This window comes from Taudactylus pleione, unplaced genomic scaffold (assembly GCF_031769625.1).
Source record: "Taudactylus pleione unplaced genomic scaffold, aTauple2 ptg000013l, whole genome shotgun sequence".
NCBI classification, from domain to species: domain Eukaryota; kingdom Metazoa; phylum Chordata; class Amphibia; order Anura; family Myobatrachidae; genus Taudactylus; species Taudactylus pleione.
Window position 1 is genome coordinate 3,668,787 of NW_028284416.1, and position 23,634 is coordinate 3,692,420.

General features: G+C 49.1%; 1 protein-coding gene across 2 annotated transcripts in view; it reads left to right on the plus strand.

Moving 5' to 3' along the window:
- Nucleotides 1–8,505: 8,505 nt before the first annotated feature.
- The window catches only part of UBA1 (ubiquitin like modifier activating enzyme 1), a 31,938-nt gene continuing 16,809 nt past the window's right edge, over nucleotides 8,506–23,634 (plus strand). Inside the window, exons 1-6 of one of the 2 annotated variants that reach the window (XM_088470311.1) lie at nucleotides 8,506–8,619; nucleotides 17,606–17,716; nucleotides 17,798–17,856; nucleotides 18,193–18,361; nucleotides 18,451–18,585; nucleotides 23,082–23,188. In XM_088470311.1, the coding sequence (XP_088326437.1) occupies nucleotides 8,521–8,619; nucleotides 17,606–17,716; nucleotides 17,798–17,856; nucleotides 18,193–18,361; nucleotides 18,451–18,585; nucleotides 23,082–23,188 (680 nt within the window). In that variant the 5' untranslated portion in view covers nucleotides 8,506–8,520. Of the gene's footprint in view, nucleotides 8,620–14,306; nucleotides 14,427–17,605; nucleotides 17,717–17,797; nucleotides 17,857–18,192; nucleotides 18,362–18,450; nucleotides 18,586–23,081; nucleotides 23,189–23,634 lie in introns of those variants that run through there. The other variant, XM_088470302.1, reaches the window with a different exon arrangement.

Sequence of the window (23,634 nt, forward strand, 5' to 3'; positions counted from 1 at the left end):
CCGCTGTCGGGCTCCCGGCGTATGTAAAATGACAGGCGTCGGGATTTCAACGCCTGCCGTTAGACCCTTGCCGGGATTAGACAGTCGGAATGCCGATGGTCGGCATTTAGACCGTCGGCATCCCGACTGCATACCCTTGTAATTAGTGTAATAGTTAAAGCAGCGGCATTGATGTATATGTTTACCGGTATTATAAATGATAACGTTAGTAATTATAAATTGTAGTCCTGAATAGTTCTCCCAGGAAATCTACAGCTTCATGTATCTAAGTGACAGAATTGCAGGGTTGTAGATAGTAATGTATCGTACAGATCAGTGTTTAGGTAGGAGCTGAATGAAGTCATGTTTTTTAGTTTGCATCACTTATGCTGGCCATACACTCTGCAATTATCGGGACGATCCGCCCGATATCGGCGGATCACCGCGATAATTGCAGCGTGTATGCAGGTGACCGAGGGTTAAATATTGCTCGGTCGGGCATGCTGGATTGTCCAGCATGCCCGTCCGAGGCGATATTTACCCGGGAAACTGTCGGCCGCATCAGGCAGTGTATGCCCAGCGCGGCCGACAGACAGACATTTCCTGTGTGACTTCCTACGGAAGGAACAGGGAAATGTCTCCTCCCCCGGGGGCGGAGCGCGGATGTCGGGCTATACACTGTGAGATTTCTCTCACAGTGTATGCCGGCGACATCTGCGGCTGGCAGGCAGCCAGATAAAATGTCTGTCGGTGTGACAGACATTTTATCTGGCAGTGTATGCCCAGCATTAGTCCTATCTTCCAGCATATACTTTCCTGTTACCTGTGTCAGCCGCACAAAGGGCCTGATTCAGAGCCGCTCGTAAGCGGCCGCTCGTTCGCACAACTGCGCATGCGTATGGGTTGTAATACGCATGCGCGAACCAGTCATTGCGGCCGGAAATTGTGTGCTCGCAAAATAGCGAATGCCTGCTAATTTGAGTGACAGGATGAGGCGTTTGTGGGTGGTAACAGGGGAAGGTGCTTGAAAACGGGGAGTGGAGATCCGAACGCAGGCGTGCCAAACGGTCAAAACGGGCGTTTTAAGGGTGTGCATAATTAACAAAGCAGCGTCATCGACCACGTCACTTGGTTGTCTTTTAGCCTGAACTGCTCGCATGATTGCGGTAGGAAAATGCTACCACAAGCACTGCGAGCAGTTCAGATGCCTTTTGATGTACTCGATTAATCTAATAAATAGCAGAGATGACGTAGGATGCGAGCGGCCAGGGGGCGTTTTTAAAAAAATTGTGAGCGCATGTTTCGTTCGCTCGGTCAGACATAGAGGCGTCAACAGACCGCAAAGAGCGAGCGCTCTATTTAAATATCCGGTACCTTTTTCTGAACGAGCGAGCGCAAATAGCGTCCGGCTCTGAATCAGGCCCAAAGTTTCTCACCACCCAAAAATGTATCGGTGCACACACATTGTCCTCGGTCCGAGGAAACAACTGAAATGAACCATGGTTCCTCTTTGATGTTACTGGCATAAAGGTTCCACCTGATGATAAAAAAAATGTGACTGTAACTAGAAGTAATGTAGCTCTAACTATTGCACCCTCAACATGTATACAAGGAAATGTATCAAAGCTTGGAGAGAGATAAAGTACCAACTATCAATACAGTACAAACGGCATTCTAATGACCTCTATACAACACACAGTATTCTAGGGTCCTATGTACTTCTAGTGATCTCCAAGCAATACATGGAGCATTTTGGAATCCTCTATACAATATACAGGCTTACCTACCCTCCCGATTTGGCCGGGAGCCTCCCGATTTTCGGGTGCCGCTCCCGACCCCCTGGGAAGGCAGGCAAGCCTCCCGCAAGCCGCCATCCCTCCCTACCCCCCTGCAGAGTTACTAGGGAAACCCCCGCAGCGGGGCGCGATCTCGCGGCCACACCCCCGGCCTGCACTGGCCACGCCCCCGCAACGGCGTTATAGTGCGGCCACGCCCCCGCTGTAAGCTGACATTCAGCCCCCTCCCGGAAGGAGGGAGCTGAATGTCGGCAAGTATGACAATATATATATATATAGAGAGAGAGAGAGAGCATTCTAGTGACTAATATGATAGATGTAGCATTAATTATTCATATTTGACACACAGTGTCCTCTATACAGTACAAGGAGCATTCTAGTGACTTCTATTCAATGCAGACAGCATTCTAGTGGCCACTATACAATACATAGGGCATTCTGTGGATCTCTCAACAAGGGGCACAGTACAGACTTCATTCTAGTGACAGATACACAATTCACAATACATAGAGCAAACACTATACAATACAGGGAGAATTCTAGTGATTGATTCGCTAAACAATACAGGGAGAATTCTAGTGGTATTTATACAACAAGGGAGCATTCTAGTGGCCTCTACACAATACAGGGAACTTTCTAGTGGTCTCTATACAATACAGGGAGCTTTCTAGTGGCCTCTATACAATACAGGGATTTTGCTAGTGGTTTCTAAGGGAAGCAGTCGGGAAGCCGATGGACGGAATCCCAACCGTCGGCTTCCCGACTGTCTAACCCGGAAAAGGGTTAAATGACAAGCCTCAAATTCCCGACGCCTATCATTTTACCTACACCGGGAGCCAGACACCTGGTTTACCGATCGAAGGTAAGCCGGGCGCAGACAACCGCTGGGGGAGGGGGTTTAGGGTTAGGCACCACCCTGGCAGTTTAGGGTTAGACTAGGGGAAGGGAGGGTTAGGCATTCCCCGGGGGACTTAGGTTTATGCGGCGGGGAAGGGGGGGGGGTTAGGGTTAGGCACCCCTAAGGGAGGGTTAGGGGTAGAATAGGGTAGAAAATACCTTGGGATGATCAGGATTTTCACTGCTGACAGGATGACGCTGTTGGGAATTGAATGCCCCAAGATAGGTGGGACTGGCCCCATATGAGGGGTCTGACCGTTTGTCCAACATATAAGGACTTTATACCCAATTACAGGACAATTGTGAAAAGTGCCCCTTCGACACTGTGGCAGGTGTGAGCAGCATTGCAGGGGTGTTACTGAGGGAGAGAAAAGTGTATAACTGCGGGAGGTGTGAGCAGCATTGCAGGGGTGTTACTGAGGGAGAGGAAAGTGTATAACTGCAGCAGGTGTGAGCAGCATTGCAGGGGTGTTACTGGGGGAGAGGAAAGTGTGTAACTGCAGCAGGTGTGAGCAGCATTGCAGGGGTGTTACTGAGGGAGAGGAAAGTATAACTGCAGCAGGTGTGAGCAGCATTGTAAGGGTGTTACTGAGGGAGAGAAAAGTATAACTGCAGCAGGTGTGAGCAGCATTGCAGGGGTGTTACTGAGGGAGAGGAAGGGGGATAACTGCAGGTATGAACAGCATTGCAAGGGTGTTACTGAGGGAGAGGAAAGTATAACTGCAGCAGGTGTGAGCAGCATTGCAGGGGTGTTACTGAGGGAGAGGAAAGTGTATAACTGCAGCAGGTGTGAGCAGCATTGCAGGGGTGTTACTGAAGGAGAGGAAAGTATAACTGCTGCAGGTGTGAGCAGCATTGCAGGGGTGTTACTGAGGGAGAGGAAGGGGATAACTGCAGCAGGTGTGAGCAGCATTGCAAGGGTGTTACTGAGGGAGAGGAAAGTGTATAACTGCAGCAGGTGTGAGCAGCATTGCAGGGGTATTACTGAGGGAGAGGAAGGGGATAACTGCAGCAGGTGTGAGCAGCATTGCTGGGGTGTTACTGAGGGAGAGGAAAGTGTATAACTGCAGCAGGTGTGAGCAGCATTGTAAGGGTGTTACAGGAGGAGAGGAAGGGGGATAACTGCAGCAGGTGTGAGCAGCATTGCAAGGGTGTTACTGGGGGAGAGGAAAGTGTATAACTGCAGCAGGTGTGAGCAGCATTGCAGGGGTGTTACTGAGGGAGAGGAAAGTGTATAACTGCGGGAGGTGTGAGCGGCATTGCAGGGGTGTTACTGAGGGAGAGGAATGTATAACTGCAGCAGGTGTGAGCAGCCTTGCAAGGGTGTTACTGAGAGAGAGGAAGGGGTATAACTGCAGGTATGAACAGCATTGCAAGGGTGTTACTGAGGGAGAGGAAAGTATAACTGCAACAGGTGTGAGCAGCATTGCAGGGGTGTTACTGAAGGAGAGGAAAGTATAACTGCTGCAGGTGTGAGCAGCATTGCAGGGGTGTTACTGAGGGAGAGGAAGGGGATAACTGCAGCAGGTGTGAGCAGCATTGCAAGGGTGTTACTGAGGGAGAGGAAAGTATAACTGCAGCAGGTGTGAGCAGCATTGCAAGGGTGTTACTGGGGGAGAGGAAAGTGTATAACTGCAGCAGGTGTGAGCAGCATTGCAGAGGTGTTACTGGGGGAGAGGACAGTGTATAACTGCAGCAGGTGTGAGCGGCATTGCAGGGGTGTTACTGGGGGAGAGGAAAGTGTATAACTGCAGCAGGTGTGAGCGGCATTGCAGAGGTGTTACTGGGGGAGAGGAAAGTGTATAACTGCAGCAGGTGTGAGCAGCATTGCAGAGGTGTTACTGGGGGAGAGGAAAGTGTATACCTGCAGCAGGTGTGAGCAACATTGCAGGGGTGTTACTGAGGGAGAGGAAAGTGTATAACTACGGGAGGTGTGAGCAGCATTGCAGGGGTGTTACTGGGGGAGAGGAAAGTATAACTGCTGGAGGTGTGAGCAGCATTGCAGGGGTGTTACTGGGGGAGAGGAAGGGGGATAACTGCAGGTGTGAGCAGCCTTGCAGGGGTGTTACTGGGGGAGAGGAAAGTGTATAACTGCGGGAGGTGTGAGCAGCATTGCAGGGGTGTTACTGGGGCAGAGGAAGGGGATAACTGCGGGAAGTGTGAGCAACATTGCAGGGGTGTTACTGGGGGAGAGGAAAGTGTATAACTGCAGCAGGTGTGAGCAGCATTGCAGGGGTGTTACTGGGGGAGAGGAAAGTGTATAACTGCTGCAGGTGTGAGCAGCATTGCAGGGGTGTTACTGAGGGAGAGGAAAGTGTATAACTGCAGCAGGTGTGAGCAGCATTGCAGAGGTGTTACTGGGGGAGAGGAAAGTGTATAACTGCAGCAGGTGTGAGCAGCATTGCAGGGGTGTTACTGAGGGAGAGGAAAGTGTATAACTGCAGCAGGTGTGAGCAGCATTGCAGGGGTGTTACTGGGGGAGAGGAAAGTGTATAACTACAGCAGGTGTGAGCAGCATTGCAGGGGTGTTACTGGGGGAGAGGAAAGTGTATAACTGCGGGAGGTGTGAGCAGCACTGCAGGGGTGTTACTGGGGGAGAGGAAAGTATAACTGCGGGAGGTGTGAGCAGCATTGCAGGGGTGTTACTGGGGCAGAGGAAGGGGGATAACTGCGGGAGGTGTGAGCAGCATTGCAGGGGTGTTACTGGGGGAGAGGAAAGTATAACTGCAGCAGGTGTTAGCAGCATTGCAGGGGTGTTACTGGGGGAGAGGAAAGGGTATAACTGCTGTAGGTGTGAGCATTGGAGCGGTGTTACTGAGGGAGAGGAAAGTGTATAACTGCAGCAGGTGTGAGCAGCATTGCAGGGGTGTTACTGGGGCAGAGGAAGGGGGATACCTGCGGGAGGTGTGAGCAGCATTGCAGGGGTGTTACTGGGGGAGATGAAGGGGGATAACTGCGGGAGGTGTGAGCAGCATTGCAGGGGTGTTACTGGGGGAGATGAAGGGGGTAACTGAGGGAGGTGTGAGCAGCATTGCAGGGGTGTTACTGCGGGAGGTGTGAGCAGCATTGCAGGGGTGTTACTGAGGGAGAGGAAGGGGGATAACTGAGGCAGGTGTGAGTGGCCTTGGTGAGGTGTTACTGGGGGAGAGGGAATAACTGAGGCAGGTGTGAGTGGCCTTGGTGGGGTGTTATTAGGGGAAGGGGATAACTGAGGCAGGTGTGAGTGGCCTTTGTGGGGTGTTATTAGAGGAATGGGGATAACTGAGGAGGGTGTGAGTGGCCTTTGTGGGGTATTAGGGGAGAGGGATAACTGAGGCAGGTGTGAGTGGCCTTTGTGGGGTGTTATTAGGGGAAGGGGGATAACTGAGGCAGGTATGAGTGGCCATTGTGGGGTGTTATTAGGGGAGGGGGGGAATAACTGAGGCAGGTGTAAGTGGCCTTTGTGGGGTGTTATTAGGGGAGGGGGGGAATAACAGGCAGGTGTGTGCGGCCTTGGTGGGCTATTATTAGGGGAAGGGGAATAACAGGCAGGTGTGTGCGGCCTTGGTGGGGTATTATTAGGGGAAGGGGGATTACTGAGGCAGGTGTGAGCGGTCTTGGTGAGGTGTTATTAGGGGAAGGGGGATAACTAAGGCAGGTGTGAGTGGTCTTGGTGAGGTGTTATTAGGGGAAGGGGGATAACTGAGGCAGGTGTGAGTGGTCTTGGTGAGGTGTTATTAGGGGAAGGGGGATTACTGAGGCAGGTGTGAGCGGTCTTGGTGAGGTGTTATTAGGGGAAGGGGAATTACAGAGGCAGGTGTGAGCGGTCTTGGTGAGGTGTTATTAGGGGAAGGGGGATAACTGAGGCAGGTGTGAGTGGCCTTGGTGGGGTGTTATTAGGGGAGAGGGATAACTGAGGCAGGTGTGAGTGGCCTTGGTGAGGTATTAGGGGGAGGGGGATAACTGAGGCAGGTGTGAGTGGCCTTTGTGGGGTGTTATTAGGGGAGGGGGGGAATAACTGAGGCAGGTGTGAGTGGCATTTGTGGGGTGTTATTAGGGGAGGGGGGGAATAACTGAGGCAGGTGTGAGTGGCCTTTGTGGGGTGTTATTAGGGGAGGGGGGGAATAACTGAGGCAGGTGTGAGCGGTCTTGGTGAGTTGTTATTAGGGGAAGGGGGATAACTGAGGCAGATGTGAGTGGTCTTGGTGGGGTGTTATTAGGGGAGAGGGATAACTGAGGCAGGTGTGAGTGGCCTTGGTGAGGTGTTATTACGGGGAGGGGGATAACTGAGGCAGGTGTGAGTGGCCTTTGTGGGGTGTTATTAGGGGAGGGGGGGAATAACTGAGGCAGGTGTGAGTGGCCTTTGTGGGGTGTTATTAGGGGAAGGGGGATAACTGAGGCAGGTGTGAGTGGTCTTGGTGGGGTGTTATTAGGGGAGAGGGATAACTGAGGCAGGTGTGAGTGGCCTTGGTGGGGTGTTATTAGGGGGAGGGGGATAACTGAGGCAGGTGTGAGTGGCCTTGGTAAGGTGTTATTAGGGGGAGGGGGATAACTGAGGCAGGTGTGAGTGGCCTTGGTGGGTGTTAATAGGGGAAGGGGGATAACTGAGGCAGGTGTGAGTGGTCTTGGTGAGGTGTTATTACGGGGAGGGGGATAACTGAGGCAGGTGTGAGTGGCCTTGGTGAGGTGTTATTAGGGGGAGGGGGATAACTGAGGCAGGTGTGAGTGGCCTTGGTGGGTGTTAATAGGGGAAGGGGGATAACTGAGGCAGGTGTGAGTGGTCTTGGTGAGGTGTTATTACGGGGAGGGGGATAACTGAGGCAGGTGTGAGTGGCCTTGGTAAGGTGTTATTAGGGGGAGGGGGATAACTGAGGCAGGTGTATGTGGCCTTGGTGAGGTGTTATTACGGGGAGGGGGATAACTGAGGCAGGTGTGAGTGGTCTTGGTGAGGTGTTATTACGGGGAGGGGGATAACTGAGGCAGGTGTGAGTGGCCTTGGTGAGGTGTTATTAGGGGGAGGGGGATAACTGAGGCAGGTGTGAGTGGCCTTGGTGGGTGTTAATAGGGGAAGGGGGATAACTGAGGCAGGTGTGAGTGGTCTTGGTGAGGTGTTATTACGGGGAGGGGGATAACTGAGGCAGGTGTGAGTGGCCTTGGTAAGGTGTTATTAGGGGGAGGGGGATAACTGAGGCAGGTGTATGTGGCCTTGGTGAGGTGTTATTACGGGGAGGGGGATAACTGAGGCAGGTGTGAGTGGCCTTGGTGAGGTGTTATTAGGGGGAGGGGGATAACTGAGGCAGGTGTGAGTGGCCTTGGTGGGTGTTAATAGGGGAAGGGGGATAACTGAGGCAGGTGTGAGTGGTCTTGGTGAGGTGTTATTACGGGGAGGGGGATAACTGAGGCAGGTGTGAGTGGCCTTGGTAAGGTGTTATTAGGGGGAGGGGGATAACTGAGGCAGGTGTATGTGGCCTTGGTGAGGTGTTATTACGGGGAGGGGGATAACTGAGGCAGGTGTGAGTGGCCTTGGTGGGGTGTTATTAGGGGAGTGGGGGATAACTGAGGCAGGTGAGTAGCCTTGCATAGGGTGTTATTAGGGGAGGGGGATAACTGCGGTTATATGTCTGGGGTGCATGTCAGTGAGAGGTGGGGGGTACATGCTGCTTGTTTATGACATTATAAAGACCCCTATATACAGTAAGGGTGGGATGGTGCCCATAGCCCCCTCCTCACACTGACTGTGATGAATAAAACACCAGCAGCTTATACACACTCCCCCCTCCCCCTTTGTGGTGCTGGCTGCTGAGGGAGGGGGGCGGTCGCACCATAGTGACGTTTTCGAGTAGCCCCAAACTTTACTGACGTCACAGGGATGAGACAGTGGTCTTACGTCATATTGCGCGACGCGGGAGACATGGAGGACCGGCCGGCGAGGGACAGTGACATCTCATTGTGTGACACCCGCTCGCAGGTACAGGCGGCGGCCGCAGGACGCACGGGGCCCCGGGGGCTGTGTGAGCGATATACACCGAAACAATAGGCTTGGGGGTAGATATATACCAGGTGATGGAACAGGGGGTGATCCATGGGCCCTGTACCCGCTACACTGGGGGGTGATCCATGGGCCCTGTACCCGCTATACTGGGGGGTGATCCATGGGCCCTGTACCCTCTATACTGGGGTGATCCATGGGCCCTGTACCCGCTATACTGGGGGGTGATCCATGGGCCCTGTACCCGCTACACTGGGGGGTGATCCATGGGCCCTGTACCCGCTATACTGGGGGGTGATCCATGGGCCCTGTACCCGCTATACTGGGGGGTGATCCATGGGCCCTGTACCCGCTACACTGGGGGGTGATCCATGGGCCCTGTACCCGCTATACTGGGGGGTGATCCATGGGCCCTGTACCCTCTATACTGGGGTGATCCATGGGCCCTGTACCCGCTATACTGGGGGGTGATCCATGGGCCCTGTACCCTCTATACTGGGGTGATCCATGGGCCCTGTACCCGCTATACTGGGGGGTGATCCATGGGCCCTGTACCAGCTGTACTGGGGGGTGATCCATGGGCCCTGTACCCGCCATACTGGGGGGTGATCCATGGGCCCTGTACCCTCTATACTGGGGGGTGATCCATGGGTCCTGTACCCTCTATACTGGGGTGATCCATGGGCCCTGTACCAGCTGTACTGGGGGTGATCCATAGGCTCTGCGCCATCCGTACTGGGGGGTGATGTGTATAGGCTCTGCGCTATCCGTATTGGGGGGGGGGGTGATGTGTATAGGCTCTGCGCCATCCGTACTGGGGGGGGGGGGTGATGTGTATAGGCTCTGCGCCATCCGTACTGGGGGGGGGGGGTGATGTGTATAGGCTCTGCGCCATCCGTACTGGGGGGGGGGTGATGTGTATAGGCTCTGCGCCATCCGTACTGGGGGGGGGGTGATGTGTATAGGCTCTGCGCCATCCGTACTGGGGGGGGGGTGATGTGTATAGGCTCTGCGCCATCCGTACTGGGGGGGGGGTGATGTGTATAGGCTCTGCGCCATCCGTACTGGGGGGGGGGGTGATGTGTATAGGCTCTGCGCCATACCCTATGCCACGTGGACTGGGGTTGTAATATATATTCTGAGATGGAATATATAATGTACAGTGGATATAATAAGACTGGGGGCTGGATTTATATGCAGCACAATAGCAGACAGATGATCTATAGATATAGGGGTTTATATTGTTTCCGAAACCGGTGTGAGATTTCAGCTAGTTCGCTCCTTATTTTAAAGCAGCAATCAATTATAAAGCATATCCATCCTTATTACTGATTGTCTCTTTAAATTTAGCGGTGAGCTTGCTGAAATCTTGCTAATTATGTAATCTCTGAACCTAATACACAACCCCCACAGGCAAGAGATGGAAGACCTAATGCACAAGACATGACTATATAGTGTACATACAGGACTGGAGATGTTACCAGAATGGATGCTGTATTAGAGGTGGCCGATATTGGGTCAGGCATATTGTACTGAATCTATAATATAGCAAGGATGGTATAAGGCAGTGGTTCTCAACCTCAAGTATCCCCAACAGGTCATGGTTTTTAGGATTTATCTTTGTAGAAGCAGCTGGGATAATTACTAATACAGGAATATAGATTATTTATTGATTACCTAAACCTGTGCATGATTAAAGAAATCCACAAAATATGACTTGTTTTGTGGATGACCTTTTAGAGGGATATATATCATACAATTTATGGTGGACTCAAGATGTGATATGTACAGTAATGTATCATGAGCTGGAAATGCAATATATGATATATACTGTATTGTGGATGTGATATAGAATCTATAATATAATGGTCATTGTACAAGTGATTTTAGAATGCATAATGGACCTGATATGTAATATAGTGTGTTATAACATAGCAATGCTGTACAGAATACATAATTAGCTGGGTATGTGATAGGAATGGCCATTGATGATTACCAACCATCGATGGTTAACTACTAATATCTGGTGGTTTTGCCATCGGTAGGTGGAGATACAGTGCTTCTCAACACTTGTGGCAATCAGTTATAAGATACAGTGGTACTCTGCCATTGATGGCACAGAGACCCACACTTAATTTTTTTTTTTTATTATTATTATTTTTCCGCCCTGGGACACAGAGCATAGCTCCACCCATGGCATGAACCTCGAAGCCCCCAAATCTGATTGTTCTGGTGACTAATGGTGCCCATACACGGTACGATTTTTTTTACCCGATATGGACAGTTTCGACGGTTTGTACAGACCAATCTTATGAAAATAGGTGTTTTTTGTGTGTTCTGCGACCCTGATGCGCGTCCCCGCCGTCCTCTAGTTGGATCGCAGATAAGATGGTTTTTGCAGAGATCTACGATCTTTTGAGTACAATGTGATACACTTCTATGCATCTTATCCTACGATCGTAACGATCAATCATACGCCATTTGACCATATCGTATGAAGAATTTCAAGGGCAATCGTACAACACATCTTACCAACTGTGAATCGCACCATGTATGGCCACCATAGTAAAGCAGGACTGACCATCGGTGGGCGAAACCATCAATGGTTTCCTGCCTATGGTTGCACACCATCAAGGTTAACCATTGTTGGTACCATCGATGGTTAACCCACCAATGGCCATCCCTAGTATGTGATACAGACATCAGGTGGGCGATAAGTACCATGTTCCCAAACTTGGTCCTCAAGGCACCCTAACAGTCCAGGTTTTACGGATATCCATGATTGACTACAGGTGACTTAATGAGTACCTCAGTAAATTTGATTTAACCACCTGTGCTCAACCATGGATATCTCTAAAACCTAGGCTTACCATCTCACTTATGGATTACATCGGTTCTGTGGCTCATTAAAACCAGGTGAAATCCAGGCTTGAAGTCAGCCAGCCACAGAACCTGTGTAATTCATGACCATCCCGGTTTAAAGGGATGGTACGGAAAGCCTACTAAAAATCTGAACTGTTGGGGTCCCTTGAGGACCACGTTTGGGAACCTCTGGTCTGGGTATCGGAGGAAATCTGATGGGTAGTCCTTATCTCTTTTATGGTAGAATAATTAATTATATTTTTAAGCCTGAACCACCACCTACTGCAAGTAGCAGACCCTTTGGGATCCCATCTATTCCAGTCTTGCTAACATACTAATAAGCTTCAGCGCCCAATGCTCCTATGCGACTTAAACCATACAGCAGACTTTCATCCAATTAGATGGTTAGTTGGAATAAAAATTCGGTAATGCATGGGAGCAAGTGACAATCGGCCATTTGCTCCTAAACATCGGAAAGCTGTTCAGAAAAGTTGTTTAAATCACAGATTTAACCTAGTTAAATCTGTGTTGGATGGTTGGAGGAAAGTTGGATGGTTGAAGGAAAGTTGGTCTGGTGTATGGCCAACTTAACAATATGGTTGTATATTGTTTTTGATGGCTATGACCAGTGATTCAGTATGAGGTACAGTTATCCAGGATACATTGCTCCATTTTTATACAGCCCCCCTCACTCTGCAGTATCCCATACAGCAGCTCCCGTTTCTTAAAACTAAAATTATATATCGCCCTGCTCGTATTTTTAGACGTTGGTTTGTGTCACTGAACGTCTTTAGCGCTGTTCTAAACTCTCCCTCCGCCCCTTCCCTCACTGCGCCCTCCCCCCGTGCATAAAAAAATATTTACGGTAGCAGGTGGGTGGGGAGCTTCTCCAGCCGGACCTCGGCGCCCCTGTGCGGCCGCACACAAGGATCGTGCCTGGAGCCGGCCCTGCTTTTAAGCTTCTCACTGATACTGTACCAGTCATCCGTCTGGTTAGTAGCAGGGATGGTTATAGAAATAGCAGGAGGTGAACTAGAGAAATGGAAAGAGAATGGGATAGATCTATGGAAGCTAAGCTGCCGGCAAAGAAAAGGGGAACACAAGCGGTTTTTAATTTCGTTCTTTTGGTGGCAGGAAGTTCCCCGTGTCTAAAAATAGGCATAGCGAAGTATCAGTACGCTCAATGCAAAGGACTAATAGGCAGAAAATCTTCTCTACCAAGGTGGAAGAAAGGACTGTACGATATAGAGCACAGTTAGGCTACAGTTTGGGTACACGCGTAAAGATTTTCTGTCCAACCATCCAACTAGTTGATTGGTTGGAATGAAAATCTGGTAACATATGGGAGTAACTGATCAGCAATTTGCTCCTAAATGCCAGAAAACAGATGAAAATGGCGTCAGACAAGTTTGTTAAATGTTTGATCTAAACAATTTGTTCAAACAACAGTTTTTGTCCATTTTCCTGGAATTTGGGAGCAAATTGCTGATCATCAGTTACTCCCATACCTTACCAGATTTTCATTCCAACCAATCAACTAGTTAGATGTTTGGACAGAATCTTTACGTGTGTACCCAGCTTTACGGGTAGTTGGGGAAACTCTTCATACCAGGATATTTGGGCACGTTTTTTCCCAGATGTATAAGGTTAGCACAAAGGATCCTTCCAAAACACTATAAGCTCATTTTAGGGATGGACATCAATGCTCGATGCTATAACACCATCAATGGGCGGTATTCAATTCTCTCCAGCCCCTATCGCGCCCAACGGAGCTATTCTATTGCTCCTTTCGGGCGCGATCAGCTGCCAAGCGCTACATTTCAGCTCGCAGCCCCTGGGGGTTGAGAGCTGAAATGTGCGAAAAGTGACATGTTTGGGCGCCCAAACATCACTTTTCGCGATCGCGCCCAGCACTTTGGTCGGGTTTAGCTGCTTTACGCGGCTAAACCTGACCTCTATGGGCGCGATCAGCGTGAAATTCTGGCACAATTGAATAGCGGCCCGCGATCTCCTGTCACTTTAGACGGGAGATGCGGGCCGCGTATTCAATTGATTTCGCGGCCCGCATCTCCTGTCTAAAGTGACAGGAGATCGCGGGCCGCTATTCAATTGTGCCAGCGTTTCACGCTGATCGCGCACCCAAAGTGGTCGGGTTTAGCCGCGTAAAACGGCTAACCCCGACCAAAGTGCTGGGCGCGATCGCGAAAAGTGCCGTTTGGGCGCCCAAACAGGACACTTTTAGCCGATTTCAGCCCGCACCCCTCTGGGGCTGCGAGCTGAAATTTGAGCGCTAGCAGCTGATCGCACCCGACAGGAGCAACAATAGAATAGCTCCGTCGGGTGCGAAGGGGGGAATAATCAATTGAATTCCGCCCAATGTGTTTCTTCTGATGGTAGTGTTTTCTCTATTTGATGGCTGCTTTTTGAATGCAGTCGTATGTATGGCTCTTGTGCTATATAGAGCCCACAGCACGTGGCTCTGCGCGCGGCCGCCGCCACGTCACGTGCTCCGTGGGGCGGCCATATTTGACGGCGGCGGTGCCCCTGTGCGTTCCAGCCTGGTGCGCGCCGCCATTTTAGCTGCGCTCGTGCCCCCGCTGCGTTAAGGCGCGCCCCACGCCAGGAAGAGGAGGAGGAGGAGGAGGAGGGAGGGGCCCTGAAAGCTGGGATCGTCCCATTCCCCCCTCTGACAAGCAAGACACGTGGTGTCGGCGCTGTCAGAGGAGAAGGCGGGCCTAGTGATTCTCCCCCCCCCGCCGTCCATTGGACGGGCGCGGCCCCGCCTCCGCAGCATATTAATGAGGCCGGGCGCGCTGCACTCTTTTCTGCCGTGTTCCGGGCGGCCGCCATCTTGTTTTTGTGTTAGGCCGGAGCCGGTGTGTGCGGAGTCAGCGAGCAGAGCGGGGCGCGCCCCGGGGGGATTGGTGAGTGCTGACTGGGGGGGCCGGGGTCTCCCCGGCTGTCACTGACACGGAGTCATACTGACTGACTGACAGGGTCTGGTAATATGTATACAGATGTGTGTGTAATGTACATCCTACTGTATGTGTATCTGACTGGCAGCAGCAGTGTCTGTGTAATGTCCTATACGTGTATATTTATGTATATGTGACCACACTGTGTGTTACAGATGATAGATGAAGTGTACATTATCTGTAGTTGTCTATACATTGTATGTGTTATATATATGTGTGTGTGTATATATATATATATATATATAGTGTGTGTATATAAATATATGGTGTGTGTGTGTATATATATATATATATATATATATATATATATATGTGTGTGTGTGTATATAAATATATGGTGTGTGTGTGTATATATATATATAGTGTGTGTATATAAATATATGGTGTGTGTGTGTATATATAATATATATATTGTATGTATACATATATACACACACATACTATATATACATACACAATTTTATATATGTGTGTGTGTTTATAGTGTGTATATTTATATATTAGTATTTTTCCAGTCTCCCTTGCGTTGGGGCGCTATTGATCATGGGCGACATGACTTTAATATAATATTACATACAGATTCGTGCCCTGGGCGTGTGTTGTGTGAACCTGACGCCGGTCGCCGCCCTGAGCTCCGTTCTCTCTTCCTGGCACTGATTTAACCCCTGCCTGCCTGTGCCGCTGCTCTGGTGCAGTGATGGGAGGGGTGGGGGGGGGCTTATGCCGGTACATGTGGTCCGGCTGCACAGGAGATCCTATTACAGAGCTCAGCGATCTATCCCCCTCTCCAGGGAAATGTAGAAATGAATGATGTCATTCTGGCTGTTGTTTATTTTAGAGCAAGTTAGTGAGGTCACGGCAAGCTCTAAGCGCCATCCTTTCCGGCTTTCTCCAACCCTCCTGGTCCCCGTCCCTCCCCATCTGTTCTGTACCCCAGTAGGTGACCGTATGTCGGCCGTCTCTCCTCCTCCTGCTGACGTTAGCCTGAGGTTCTCTGGAAAGTACTCACAGTCCTCTGTTCTCGTGTCATTGACAATGCTGACTAATGCTTGTAAAGCGAAAGAAAAGCCATGTATTATTAATCTTCCCATGCAGCAGTTCTACACTGGCACTCATTGGCAACGATCTAGGAGGGACACACTGAAGGGGAGCCAGTGGCATTGAGAATAATGCAGTGTAAAGCTGGTTACACATTTAACGATGTGTACCCAGCCGATGTCATGAGCGACGGGTAACGGGGGTTCCCGGCATCGGCAAGTGCATACAGACTTGCTGATGCCGGGGGCCATGCTGCCGACGGGAGCGCGCATAGTCGGTGACATGGCGGGTAAACACTCGCCGATGTAGAGGATAGACATATCTATGTGTTTGTTCCACTGGATCGGACGACATATCTATCAGCACAGATGGTGTAATGTTTAGCATTACTGCCTCAGAGCACCGAGGTCTTGGGTTCGATTCCCACTACGCCCTAACTCTGTGGAGTTTGTATATTCTCCCTGTGCTTGTGTGGGTTTCCTCCCACACTCCAAAAATATACTGGTAGGTTAATTGGCTCCTACCAAAAATTAACCCTAGTTTGTATGTGTGTGCGTGTACATGCGGTAGGGAATATAGAGTGTAAGCTCCACTGGGCCAGGGACTGATGTGAGTGGCCAAATATGCTCTGTAAAGCGCTGCGGAATGTGTGTGCTCTATATAAATAACTGGTAATAAATAAATAGTGTGTACCCGACATAACGCCTTAATGGGGATGTTCTTGGCTATGAAACATTTAATTAACATTTATGTAGCACACACATTATGCAGCACTTTATAGAGGATATTTAGCCATTCACATCTGTCCCTGCCCCAATGGAGCTTACAGTCTATAGGGGGGATTCAGTTTCCGAAACAGACGTGATGTGCCGTTCTGCAACATGGCGTCCCCGGAATCGCAAGTTTTACTTAGAGCTCCATTGTGCGGTCGCTGCACATTTTGCCCAACTGAATTCTCACCTATATTCCCTATCATGTGTACACACACACACTTACACTAGGGTTAGTTTTATTGTCAGCATCAAATAAACGTACCGGTGTGTTTCTGGCTTGTGGGAGGAAGCCGGAATACCCAAAGTGAGAACATACAAACTCCTCACCAATGGGCCCTTGGTGGGAATGGATGCCCATACCTCAGTGCTGTGAGGCAGTAATGCTAACTATTACACCAACTGTGCTGCCTGTGTTGTATGTGTGGGGTGTTCAGGGCATTTTGGGGGCACCGATTTGCACTGCTTCTTGGGCAATTTGAAATTGTCTTTCTGACTGTGTCTTCATTGGTTGGGTGGGTGACATCATTCCTGTTGGATTATAAATAGTAGAGTAACATTAATATATGCATTTATGTGGATTTTCGGTGTAATAGCTGTAATAAGGCCTCACATCCACTGGCGTTTTTAAGCACTAATAATATGTAAATGTGTCTGAGAACAAATCATTTTCTAGTGTTGCCATATTGGTGTTTTATAACCGGCCAGAGCAGTCTAATGCTGCCCATCCATTTAACGATGCGGGACGACGGCACGATTACGACGACGTCGTCTCCCGCGGGGTGAACTGCATACACTGAACGTTCAGAGACGTTCAGTGTATGCAGATCAATCTTCCCCGAACATTTCAACCCGAAGGCGGTCGTCAGGTTGACAGTCTAGTTTGGACGATTATTGATGTTAAAAACGACCAGCGGGCGCGCGCATCGCTGGTTGTTTTTAACCTTTTACTGCCTGATTAGCGGGTGATAACGACCATCATCGCTCCATCGCTAGGTATAATCGCCTAGTGGACGGGCAGCATAACACTTCTGTATAGTAGTACAATAAATATTGAATAGTTTTTAGAATTATTCTAGTAAAGTTGAATATCCCCTTTAAAACCAGTTTTTATGGGCCACGTTTGCCTATTTTAAGTCTTTAATTGTACCATGTTGTCTATTTTAGTGTTTTACGGTGGCTTTACCTGCTGTAAAACACTCGCTACCAACCACATAGTGTACGCTGTTTGACACACAGCACTGATCCTTACAGCTGACTCTGGCTTCTGTTCCTATAAGAAGGGTCTTTAACTCCTTTCATTCCTTTCCTCCCGGTCAGATGTCCAGCTCGCCGCTGTCCAAGAAGCGTCGCGTGGCCGTATCTGATACAAAGACGGGTTCAAACTGCTCATCCTCCAATTCTGTGAGCACAGGACAGACGCCAGCCAACGTAAGTATCCGCCCACCCTCCTGCCATCTTCCCAAACAAGCGCGTGTATCCACAACCGTTAATGATATCGGTTTGTTGCAGGGCATGGCTCGAAACGGGAATGAAGCCGAGATCGATGAGGGCCTTTACTCGCGTCAGCTGTAAGTATGAGCTCTGCCGCAAGGTGCGATGAAGCTTAAGAAGAAAATGGACGCATTTAATTCAAATCGTCTTAATTTGCTATGTGCTGTGTGTGTGCTTTTGTTTTATAATGCTGTTGTACTTTATTACGTAGTTGCAATGATTGCTGTGGAGAATCCATTAGCTCTCCTCTTCCCGGTAACGGATGTCTGTTAGCAATCTGCATTATAGAATAAGGCTTTGGATAACTTCTGACTTTAGCGGTCAGGCTGGCTCCTATTAAAACCACCACTATCTGTGTACAATGTGGTGTTGGCCTCCTGGTGCCATTCATCGATGTTGGTTGCCTTCTTCAGCTACGTGTTGGGTCATGAGGCAATGAAGCGAATGCAGAACTCCAACGTCCTCGTCTCGGGAATGGGCGGTCTAGGAGTGGAGATTGCCAAGAACATTATCCTGGGTGGAGTAAAGTCGGTCACCATCCATGACCAGGCGAACACGGAGTGGGGAGATTTGTCCTCTCAGGTAAGCAGACCACTAATACCACGCTGATGACTGAGACCGATTCACCCGTACGCCTGGCAAATAACCCATAATGTTGTCTCCTGCTTCAGTTCTACCTCCGAGAGGGAGACATTGGCAAAAATCGAGCGGACGTTTCTCACCCGAGACTGGCCGAGCTGAACACCTATGTACCTGTATCCGCCTCCAGCAGCCCCATGACCGAGGACTTCCTCTCCAGCTTTCAGGTGCGTCACCAGAGGTCTGAATCTGACCGGCTCTGCGGCTTCTGTCACCTATCCCCATATGATAAGTCAATGTCTTCTAACGTGGCACATTGACTGACTTCCTATGCAGATTTGGGTTTTGTGGACATCAAACGTGGAATAGCTGTTCTTGGTAGACTAAACCTTCATATATGAAAAAACTCTGAAGGGTTAGCTGATGTCGTATCTTTTAGGAGGGTCAGCCTTTAAAATGCGCCCAGTGTTTTAAATCTGCTCTTGTGTCTGATTTGTTACCGCTGGGGACGCAGATCGGAATAGCATAGAGATCCGTGCAATTCTGACGGTAGACTGGCTGCGGCGTAAGGACAAATTCACAGTAGTGACTGCACGAGCGTCCACTTCCGAATCCGGTCTGATAGAGAGCATAAAGCTGAAATTTCGGCCAGTTATGGACATGATCTACACCAATATACATGTCTGCAGGTAAAGCCAGCATGGCGTTGTCCCACAGTCTCTGCTGGCTGGTTCAGATAGAGAAGCATCTTTTGTCTCCCACGGCAGCAATGGGCTAGCGGTAGGACGCTATATGGTTTAATGGTGGTTTTATTATTTTTTTTGGGAGAACCCATTTTGAGCTGTCTTGTGATTGGTGCTCCTGGTTGCTCTTCCCCCCCCCCCCCCCCCCCCTTCCCTTCCAGGCTATGACCTTCCTTTATAATGTGGGAGGAAACTCCAAATCGTACCTGTTAGTGTACCTTTAATGCTCGGCAGCAGTGCTTCTCCAGTCCAGTCCTCGGGACGGTTATGGATTGATTTAGCGTTCCCGCTAGGCTGTTTTAGCGAGGCGCGGCGCCCTGCCCTCCTTCTGGAGGGCAAAAAGCACCCTGCCCTAACAGCCTGCGGGAGCCGTTCTCACCCGCGGGACGCAGCGTCCCGCGGGTGGAGAAACATGCGGTGACCCGGTCACCGCCGGAGAATAGACGCCGGGCGCATGCATCTATTCTCCCTGTCTGCAGGGCTTGGGGGCTGCCCGGCGTGTCGTAAGTGCCGGGCACGCCCCCAAGAGTGACGAAAAGGGGACGCGTCTTATAGACACGCCCCCTTCTCGGCCGCGCGCCCGCGCCTTCGGCGCGCGCACGGGCATGCCCTCTCTAGCTCCGGCGCCCTGGCTGCCGCCGGAGCTAGTGGGAACACTATGATTGTCTACCTTTTTACTGTAGATCTATGTCTAGATAGACAGCAGATGTCAGTCAGCCAATGGGTCGACACACTAAAGGTAGACATGTAAGAAGGTTGACAGGTACAAATGGTTGACCGGGTCAAAATGTTGACATGCATATGGTCGAGACATTTTATTTTTTTTCCTAACCCTAATCTTCACCCTAACCCTTCCCTTGGTGCCTAACCGTCCCTTCTAGTGCCTAACCCTAAAAAAAAAATAACAAAAATAAATCATGTCGACCTTTTGACTCTGTCGACCTTCTTACATGTCTTCCTTTAGTGTGTCGACCTTTTGACCCTGTCGACATTTTGTCCCTGTCAACCTATTGCCTGTCAAATATCTGGTGTCTATGTAGACATTTGTCTACCTTTTTACTGTAGACCGGATACCCTCTGGACACACTAGCAGTGCATGTTTTCCATATGTCCTTGCTACAGCAGAGAGTTATTCATTACGAATTGATACATTGTAAAAGCTCCACAGAATTTCCAATCGCTTAACTTTTTGTTCTGTGAGGAGACCTGCAAAACATGCACTGCTAGGGGTCGATCCTATTATGTGTGAGAGAAGTGAGCTGCTGTTGGAATGGATTAGAAATTCCGTCAGTGGCACCTCTGCTCGCCCTGCTCTTTCCCCCGGGCTTGCAGATTTTTGTACCCAGCCCTATAGGGTCAGCTAGTCTGGAAGTACTGTGAGGGGGGGGCTCTCGGCTAATAAATTTGACCCTTTAGTGTGTTCTAAGGACTGGATTTGAAAAGTGCTGCTCTAGAGCTTGGGGTAACGTTTCCAGTGCTTTGCTTTCGTTAGTGGCCAGAGATTGATCTGATTCTGTATATTGGTTGGTGCTCCATAATTACTGGTTACGCCAGTTGTTATATGACTGCTGCGTTTAATTTTCTGAAATATTCCTGTCGTTTAGCTGGCTTACGTCTGTTGTATCGTGGTACACACTAGACGACTTGCAAACGATGCAATGTTGTCAATGATTTCCCTTGAACTCCCGGGCAAACGATCTAGTGCATACACACTGTGTAATGTAACAAACGAGATATATGCAAGATATATCGATTGGTGGTTAGATTGTTAGCTATATAATGTAACTATATCGCCTGATCGATCGGTAGTGCGTACACACTGCACGATCTGAGGGGAATCGTTAACGAGATTGACAGATCTTCCTGCATGTAGAGAAGATCTGACGATGCCACGGGTGCGTGCATAGTACAAACACACTTGACTATTGACCGGCTTGTTGCGTCAGAATCGTCCAAATCGTTTAAATGATTGTTTAGTGTGTAGGGTCCTTTAGGGGACGTAATTGTGTTTTGGGCATGAACTGTCGCTGGAAACCTGTCCTGCCAGGAGTCCATTTAGTCTAAAGCTGCTCGTGTGTTAGATAAAGCCGCGTTCCTTTGCTGTCTGCAATTGGGGCAGTTTTATCTACCCAGCAGATCTGCCGTCTTGCAGAGTAATAATCATCAGATCTGGAGTTCCCCTGTCTAAAAATAATCCTTCCATATCTCCCTTTTGTAATCCACACCCTGAACCTGCTGCCTCAAGAGCTGGCTTTCTTTTTACACTATTAGGAGAATATCATTTTAATACTGTTCCCAAATCCGAAACAAAATAATAAATGTGTGGCAGAATGTAGTTTGTCCCTGATGTCGGGTCGGCGATGGGCGAGCTGAGATACTTGGCGTCTTTACGTTCCAACTTTATATTTTTCTAGTTTCTACTTTTAATATTTTGTTTAGCCACAATTCCAGCCATTGGTCCCTTGTTCGGGGCATTGTCCGTAGGTATGGCAGATGGATGCGGGATTTTTTAAAATTCTTTCTCCATCATCCTAACTGGGTGACACTGCCTCCTTGTGGGTTGTTTAGCTGTATTCTGCCATCGGAAAGACTTGGTGGAATCGGAATACCGCTCAGGCAGACAGACGGGCACAGGTTCCACGCGGCAAAGTCTGATGGGAACACCGCTTTAAAGGTGTACATTTGCAGTAAAACCAGTCTGAGAAGACTCTGTCCTGTGCCGCCGGTTCTAGATGCGACACAAACACTGGTGATGAGGGTGATTGCCCTGCAGAAAGGACTGGCCGAGTTTGAGCTTGTCCATGCCAGTGCACTTACATATTCTGTCCCTGATCCCAAGCCAGCGTTACAGCATGCTACTGTCGTGACAAATTGACATTAATGTCGTATTCCCAGGGTTTTTTGCAGCGTGTAATTATTGCATGAAGTGTTTTGCAAGTTGAATTCCTGTCTGTAAAGTTGCTAAAGGAAGAATAGTAAAAAAACCTGTTATATAATATGCTTTTTTTGCCTCTCTATAATGCCTTTAAATGAAAACCAATATGGCCCCAAGGAAAAACACCCTCTGATTCACCCCCACCCAACAATAATGTATGGTTCAGTTATTCCTGGCAATGCTAAGTAGCGAGTCCCTGCTCTCCCTGAGTGGTATAAGGATGACCCCAGTATTTGAGGGGTCATCCTTATACCATGTCGCCTGGTACCTGGAGCTAAAACTAAAGTCACCAGTTGCATCAAGCATGATTAAATGCCTTGTTATTCTAATAAATGGCCACTGTCACACAAGCCGATTTTACAGATGTTAGAAAGCTACATTTAGCGCCCTTAAGTCCAACTTGCAGATCTCAAGTACTTCATCTGCCATCCTGATATGGGCGTGTGAGCGTGGTGGCAGATGAATAAATGGTCAGTCGTGCTGGAGAATGGCGAGCTGTACATGACGCAAGCCGACCACCGGTTTAGTGCCAGCTGGGAATCTGCTCAAGCAAAACAGGACTTTAGTAGAAGTCTATAAATTCTCCTTCACCTGGCACCATGGCCTTTAAACAGCGGTAATTACCTTTCGGATATTACATATATCTATGCAGGCAGCGCGAGAAATGCTGACCTTTTTTGAAGCACTGCTTTTCTGCTGAATAAAAAGCTATTACTTCTTAGACTTGGTGCTGCAGTGAGATGACACCGCTAGTAGCTAGTGCTGCAGGCCCAATGTTATAAGCTCTGTAATGGTCTAGGAATCGCCAGTATATTTAATCACAGGACCATTCATGCTGTCCACTCCTTGCGAGACACTACTATACCTGTATAGGGATTCCTCACATGTTATTGATATAGCCACTTCCTATGAATGCTGACACTATCCTACAGAGACTCATCAGAGGGTGGGAACGGGTATTCCTCATACCCCCTTAGTTTATCCATCGCTTTGCCTGTGAGCCCTTCTGCCCCGACCGCTGCCTCAATTTCTCCTCTCTCCTCAGCTGGTGATTCTATCGAGCTCAACCGTGGAGGAGCAGCTGCGCGTCGGCGATTTCTGCCACAGTCACAACATCAAGTTCATCGTGGCGGACACCCGGGGCCTTTTTGGGTGAGTGGGTTTTGATTCTAGTCCATAAATGGAAAATGTGCTGTAAGGATTAATTATTGTAATGCCCAGATTGGGGTTAGGTTATACAGGGTGGGGGGTTATGAGGAGTGTTGTTTTGGGATTTTCTGGGGGGGGGGGTCTATATATTTTAATGTTTAAATTTATATATTGGCAGATGTGGAAGTGTTATATTTTTTAATTTTTTTTTACTGTACTTAGTCTTCAAAAATTACACATACCAGGATAGAATATGTACTGCCAAGATATTCTGTCTGCTCGTATAACCTAATCTATATGGTTCTAGAATACGTGGGCCCAGATGGCGCCTATGGGTCCACATTGTAATATCCGTTTGGTTTGTGATAGCAGTGGTCTATACATTTTTATTTATTATGATTTTTGTACTCTCTAATATACAGTATATTCTTTGAGTTGATTACTATTAT